The sequence below is a fragment of the Nicotiana tomentosiformis genome, chromosome 8 (assembly GCF_000390325.3).
Source record: "Nicotiana tomentosiformis chromosome 8, ASM39032v3, whole genome shotgun sequence".
In the NCBI taxonomy this organism is placed as follows: domain Eukaryota; kingdom Viridiplantae; phylum Streptophyta; class Magnoliopsida; order Solanales; family Solanaceae; genus Nicotiana; species Nicotiana tomentosiformis.
In genome coordinates, this window is record NC_090819.1 from 72,589,839 (window position 1) to 72,597,035 (window position 7,197).

The following is a 7,197-nucleotide window of genomic DNA, read 5'->3' on the forward strand; positions in this document are numbered from 1 at the left end:
TTTATAGTGGTGCAAGGCTCAAATCAAAGAAGCCAACAGATTTTGTGCAAGGAAGTTAATGATCAACCTAAACATATAACAGCCAAGAAGAGACCAAATTCATATATTATTTGCTTATAACGCCCAAGATAGTGTGTGCGCACGCCCACAGAGATATGCATGCATGTATTGAGATAATGGTGGCTTTACCAGTGCATACTCTTGTAAGAAAACGACTAAGAACTTTGGCTTCCCACTTGTCAAGTTAACAGGAAGAGTTTATATAGGGTTCCTCAGTTTCATTTGATGATCTTTTTTAAGACGTTAGTTGTTTCTAATAATTTTAATTAAGAGAAAATTAGCCCGAAATCCTTTTTCTATTACAAAGTGGCTAATGACCATGGTTTTCCGGCAAAGCTCCAGTGAGAAGTCGGTAAAAGTAGTTAAATCTTAGTTTCATCTCCGCATTCCAGGTGTTCGATAAGTTGTTTTCGTCTAATCAGTAGTTTTAATTACATCAACTCTTATTTGAAACATAAATTAGGATACATTGATACTAGGTTTTGGGTAAATTGTTTGTCTAATCATTAGTTTTAATTACTTAAACTCTTATTTGAAAGATAAATTAGGATACATTGATTTACATAGGCAAATCTATGTGAATTTCGACCCCCGACTCTTAGAGTCATTATCTCTGCCATGATCCTCCGGTCCGGAAAAATTTATCAAATTACGTTAATTTAATGAAAGTGATAAATACATACGATATCAACAACAACTAATAATCAAAGTCATGACTTCAATCATACAAGATCATCTACATCAACTTCTTCAAATTTGAATTCAACATCGGGTGATGCTCGACGGTATTGTTTTATCTCATTCATCAGTTGTCTTCCCGGCCGAAGAAGGAAACATGAATAATTCCAAATGAAAATTTGCTTAAGTAATGGTGCAGATGCTAGTATAAACCTCACAAATTCCATTTCCATCTCAAGACCACTAAAAGTACTCATATGTACTCTTTGAAGCAGCTTCACAACACCACCACCAGAGAATGATTGGGCTCGTAAGAAATGTACAACAGGTTCCACATCGTTGTCCACTGACTGCTAAAGGATTTTCGGGAAGAATGGTTAGGCGAGTTCAGTGGAAAATACCATATTCAGTCACTTTCAAGAGAAAATAGGAGAGTGAGTGCTTACACATCTAATTGTAAGCTGTTGTAATTTAGGGCAGCTTGTAATCAAGTAAACAGCAACCGAAACCTCCTCAACATTTCTGAAAGACATGTCTGTTTTGAGAGTTTTCACATTGTTCAGGGCAGTCGGGGGATTCTCTGGCAGACCTCCCTTGGTCAAGTACTAGAAGCAAGTCAAAAATTAGTTAAAGATACGAATCAGATAAATCATTTGGTTATGATATGTACCAAGTTTCACGAGACTAATAAATATTATTACACATTTCCATTACGTACCTCCAATAACCAACCACGTATATCCAGTTCCCGTAGGGAAGGCATGCAATGGAAGAATTTCATAAAATTTGAACAAACAGGAGATGCATCAGCCAAAACTGGTGAATTGAGAGACAGGATAACCTTACTAAGCACAGGGGCATTCTTGAAGCAAAAGGACTTTGATTTTCCTCTAAACTCAAAGAATTTGAGATTAGGGGCAACAATTTCAAGGGTGTCAAAGTCAGTGCACCAAAGCAACCTTAATCGTTCAAGCAATGGGCATTTAGAGATCAGATTCCTAAATATTGATGGAACAAAAGTGACTCTATCAAAATCAAGATTAATAAGCTTCTCAAACCCTTTGAAACCGGACGGAGGGTAAAACAAGCATTTATGAATTTCCAGACGCCTTAGCTGCTGGAATGTAAAAAGGTGAGAAGGTAAATGATATATGTTGCCTGACCATATGTGAAGGGTGAATTCCTGGATATTTTTCTTTGACAAGAAGAGTATCCAGTGATCAATATCAGGACAACTTTTCAAGTTAAAGCCTCCGAGTTTAAACTTCAGTATTGGTCCTTTATGGATTAATAGGACTTGGTAAATGATTGTCTTAGCTTCTTGATCATGTGCAAATGACCCGAAAAAGTTATAACCAAAATCAAGTTCTTGACGTGTTACCCATTTGTACCTCCAGTCTTTTGACAAGATACTGGTCTTCACTGCATCTTTCAAAGGCAAGCACCCTAGAATTTCATCCACAACATTACATGGCAGGTTGCTAATTGTATCAACATCAGATCTCCTAGCACTCTTCATGGTCTAATACTGACGAGTTTGCAGGCAATTCTGAAAATTAAAATCAGGGAAATTAACAAATAGTACCAAGGAAATGCACTTGTCAACTTCCATAGTATTCAGTATTCAACCAATAGCTATTTGAAGGAAAATTCAAATTATTATGAATACACATTTCAGCAATGTATCCACAACCTGTATATGACTAGTAGAGGTGGCAAAATGGTTAAAAGAGAACAATTATCCACCTATATTATCCATTAAAAAATGGGTTGGATAATTAACTTTTTAAAAACGGGTCGAATATGGATAAGAATCATATTATCCACTTAGAAAATGGTTAACCAAATGGATAACCAATGGATAACTAATGCGTTTAACTTTTACATTTGTAAAGCCTCAAATTGGGGGTTCCTCAAGTTAGGGAGGCTAGAAATTCTCCCATAAATAATCATATTCAAGAAGTCATGGATAATATGGATATCCACATTATCCGCCGGATAACCCGTTTTTTATCCGTCTCAAATATGGGTTGGGTCGGATAATTTATCCGTTTTTTGAATTACCCGCATTCGACACGCTCATATCCGACCCGACCCGCCCGTTTGCCACCCCTAATGACAAGTAGTTCAATGTTTTCAACTGCATACGATTTTACCATTTTCTATATATTGGAGAGACAAAATAATGATACAGACGAGAGTATCAGGAAAGAACATAGATTGAAAGACAGGAGGACCATAAACTTCACATGGAGAGAACACTGGTAGTATTTGCAAAGCAAGCCCATTAACTATCTCCTACTAAGGTTTCATTATTCTTCCAGAGTTCACCACAGCCAGAGTTCCTCAGTTTTTGTACTTGAGGAGAAAAGCTGTTACTCTATTTTCTTTCCAATTAAACTCATAGTTCACCATACATTTCCCAAGTAGTGATGAGCTTTCGGCATTAACGCATAACTGCCCCTCTATCTAATCACGTAGTTTTAATAGATAAAAGATATTCAGGAGAGCAAGCACAATGAGTTGAAACATATTAGAAACAAAAGCTGATCGGAGCATGCCAAAGAGAGAGCATCCGCGGGAAAGATGTTATGCAAGATTAAGTTCATAATCTAATATTCTCGACTTATTTTAAGTTCTTGAAGATTGCACACTTGCCGATTTATGGAAATAATTCACTCTACTTGAGATGATATAAAAGTTATATAGTGTAATTAATATAAACTAGAACAGAAAAAGTGCATTTAGCTATTCAATTGCGAGGAACATCTGAATAACATCTGTTCTCCTTTCTAAACAGGTCAAACAAAACACACCAGGGGAAAATATTAAAAGAAAATTCACATTAACAAATTTATTACAATAAAGATTGAAGACCTGCTGCAAGGTAAGCATTGGACAACTAATGCTTCCCCAACATAGCATCAAGAAAGTAAATGTCGATCATATTTGTTTAAAACAAGCAAATAATGCATAAATACAAGCATTAGCAGCCTAGAGAAAATCAGAACAAACAGCTTTGTAAACTTATGTTAGAGCAAGAACGCAGACAAACTTGATTTTGTGGTTGCTTTCTGAATAGGACAAAGAAAAGAATAACAAAAAAATACGATGTTCCATGTTTTCTGATTGACTTTGTTAAACATCCAAAAATTTACCAATGCAATTCTGTTGTATTCTTGCAAATTTTTTAACAAATCAATTGGTAAGCAGAAATTAGGCTCTAAGAGAACTGGGGAGTTTAGCCTTCTAGGGCTTTGGTCTAGTGGTAAGAGCGGAGCACATCATGTAGACAAAAACCTAGTACGTAGTATTTAAGTGGAGACGGATAGAAGGATGACCCATTATCCAGAAAATGCAAAAATATATTAAAGGAGAAGGAGAGCTTATTCACTAGTAACCTAGATTCAGTACACAGATATAAGCTAACTAAGTATTCTTCTTTATATGGGTATATTTCTTCAGTCAGTCGTTGACCAAAGCAAAGATCAAAGTTTCAACAGGTATAATATAAGATGAAAAAGAGAAAGCCAGACCAGACATTAAAGTTTGTCATTCCTGCTTCAGATTATTGTTCCTTCTAACATAAAAGTTATAAGCTGAAAAATGGAACAACAAACCATAAAACATTATTACAAGAAAGCAAAGAAGGATGAGATCTGACCATACCCATTTTTTGCTGGATCCGGGTCACATGTGGGTTTTAAGTATTTGGGTTTGTGGATCTGGTCGTATGATTAAAAATATGGATCCTAAGATGGGTCAAATAAATTGTGTGGAATTCCTGCAATTAATTTTATGGCGAATATGGGCATGCTATCTCAAAAATTACAGAATAATTTTCATAACTTGGATAACAATCCAAGGAATTAACTCCAAGAAAATGTTGGTCTTATGCAAAATAAGCACACAATGCATAAATAGTAAACATTAGAGAAACTAAGAATGATGAGCCTTGTAAACCTATAAATTGTTATAGCAAGACGGCAAACAATCAAGAATATACAAATTCTTAGGGGGGGAAATGAAAAATTAAAGAAGAAACTGAACATGACAGAGTCAAAGCAACACTATAATGAGTCCATAGGCTTACCTGTAGGTGTAGCAGAGTCCACATCCAACTTCTCATAGTCTCTTTGGTTCAGTTTTATGTGGAGGCAATAACCGTTTTTATATTAAATGGTGAACGTTGGTGACTTTTGGTGTTTTAACGTAACTAGTTTTTGGGCACCCTAACGAGTATTAGACTTTAAAAATAACATAAATATTATTAAAAATATATTTTTAGTTATAACATAAAATTTAATTACAAATTCTAAAATAATGTGTTGATCTTGCTTAGCAAATTTCATAAAAGAAGAAACCTTACCCCATAAGTTTGTGGATACCTTAGATATTAAGGTTCCTTTATTTTAGATAATCCGTAAATATAATAGCAAAGAATCCAATACAAAAGAACCGCGCAAAGCAAATACTCCTATTTCAACTTAATTGCAAACAAATATAGAAAAAATGCAATTGGCTATTACAAGAATATCTTAATCATAAAATACAAGGTTTCGTGAAGCTATTTTAAACATAAATTTTAAGAAATCATAGAACAAAATGATTAAAGAATACACATCAACTTAGCATAAATTTATATTTTTGTATGTGAGAAATTTTTTCATTACCACAAGAGAAACTAACCACTTGCACTCAAATGCTTCACTTGTTGCATCCTCATCTCTTTTTGGCAAAATTTCAACCTCTATGTTACACCCGCAACAAAATCACAAAATGGAGTTTAAGATATCAATATTTTAAATGAATCCAAATCAGAAAATTTAAAATTATGAGTAATGAATGTGCATATATAAAAAACAAAGTGGAGATAATGAAGTTTCTTTCGTAGAATAGAAAGTAAAGTTATATCGGTAGATGAATTCAAAAATATAAATTTACATCGGTTAATAAGAATAGTTATGAGATGGTAACCGTTCAAAGGGTTACGAGCATCCGCATAAAGGGTAGCTACTTTTGCTATATGAGATACAAAACTTTAGTGGCTGTATAAATGGCTACGAGCAGCCGTATAAAAGGTCTCTATTTTTGTTATAACGAAAGGCGCAAAAAATTGGTGGACATATAAAGGGCTATGAGTAACCATATGAAGAATTACCAATTGCCACAACTGGTGCAAGAATCACCAGCTAAGGCCCCTAAATGACCATTGAATCTCAGCGATGCGGCGAAAGATCTAAAAGAGATGGATGATCCCAAGTATTACAAATATCACCGCATCGTCAGTCACCCTACAGCAAGATCCTTCGTTTTAAAGGAGAAGATCATGACGTTGGTGAGAGATGAAAGATCATTATTGACGCTAATGACACGGCCGAAGCGAACCATGCTAGTGCTAAAATCGATCACAAGAAGGGATCAACTTACGGTCGACTAGAACTACCTAAAAGCTAAAGAAAGAATAAAGAAGATATAATGAAAGAATGTACTTAATTAACAAAGACTCAGTAATTATTGTTTAACTATGTCATTGATTTGTATGTTAAGTTTTTTAAAAAGTATTTTTTTGTAGAGCTCATGATATTTGCATTCATATTTAATTTAAAGTCTCGTTCTAACTTTATTAAGGACTCATTGAGCCTCCCCCCTCCCCCCTGACTGGTGAGCTCCCCTCTTAGTCATGGAGTTTTCTTACTTTTTATTTAGCCAGTAGTAGTTGTTAATTTGTTCATTACTAGTTTTGAGGATTAGCCGGAACCACATGTCTTGCACAATTCGTCTAATACTCTAATAGAGGCTTCATGGATATGCCTAGAGTGAGCTTGGGTTAATATTAGTGAGCTTGGGTTCATGGATATGCCTAGATATGCCTATTACTTAATATTATACTTGTCATAGTATTTTTTTGCTTTAACAGATTGATCATTTTTATACTATTTGAAATAAAAAATTTAGCTGAGAAGTTAAATATATTTTTATGGAACAATATACATGGCATGTCGGAACAGTTTGAATTATCAAGTTGGTTCGCTCTTGTTGGTTCCCCAAGTACACGCAAGTATACGTGGCCATCAAGTAATAAAGTGACTCGAAAGTCGGATGTCGAACCCCCAGAGACTTAGATTAATCGTTAACTAAGCAAACTAAAATCAACTTACTGTCCAAGATGATCAAAAGTTTAACTTTTCTATTATAACTACTATTGCGAAATTCAAACATGTAACCGAGGGAGATATAGATTCCAGGGTTGTGGTCGGTTTATCAATCTTATTGAGTTCGAAATTACACCTGTTAATCCAAATTATCTATGATTGCTAGTTGACCGGATCTTTTATATAGATAGCATGTTCCCACAAAACTATCCGTCTATCCATAATATATCAACCCTATATTCCTATGGTCTTGAATCTATTATGAATGAATATAATACGGTATTCAACTAAGCAAGACTGTTAG

General features: G+C 34.7%; 1 protein-coding gene across 3 annotated transcripts; it reads right to left on the minus strand.

Annotated features, from left to right (window-relative positions):
* Positions 1-700: 700 nt before the first annotated feature.
* LOC104091342 (F-box/FBD/LRR-repeat protein At1g13570-like) lies at positions 701-5,292 on the minus strand. Of its 3 annotated transcripts, none has more exons than XM_009596663.4 (4): positions 4,832-5,292; positions 1,457-2,287; positions 1,185-1,343; positions 701-1,091 (listed from the first exon to the last, which is right to left on the minus strand). In XM_009596663.4, the coding sequence occupies exons 2-4, from the start codon at positions 2,255-2,257 to the stop codon at positions 783-785; spliced, it is 1,269 nt and encodes a 422-aa protein (XP_009594958.1). In that variant the 5' UTR covers positions 2,258-2,287; positions 4,832-5,292; the 3' UTR covers positions 701-782. The 3 variants fall into 3 exon arrangements, with proteins under 3 accessions (XP_009594958.1, XP_009594963.1, XP_070038524.1); XM_009596668.4 differs by having other exon boundaries at positions 701-1,088; positions 4,832-5,287; XM_070182423.1 differs by lacking the exon at positions 4,832-5,292 and adding an exon at positions 4,408-4,797 and having other exon boundaries at positions 701-1,088.
* Positions 5,293-7,197: the final 1,905 nt, after the last annotated feature.

Bases quoted from the DNA above. Each gene is read 5' to 3' on its own strand.
- LOC104091342 (XM_009596663.4), bottom strand. From the start codon at position 2,257: ATGAAGAGTGCTAGGAGATCTGATGTTGATACAATTAGCAACCTGCCA. The intron at 1,344-1,456 runs GTACGTAATGGA...ACTTGCTTCTAG, and splicing joins TACGTGGTTGGTTATTGGAG to TACTTGACCAAGGGAGGTCT. The intron at 1,092-1,184 runs GTAAGCACTCAC...AAAATCCTTTAG, and splicing joins AACAGCTTACAATTAGATGT to CAGTCAGTGGACAACGATGT.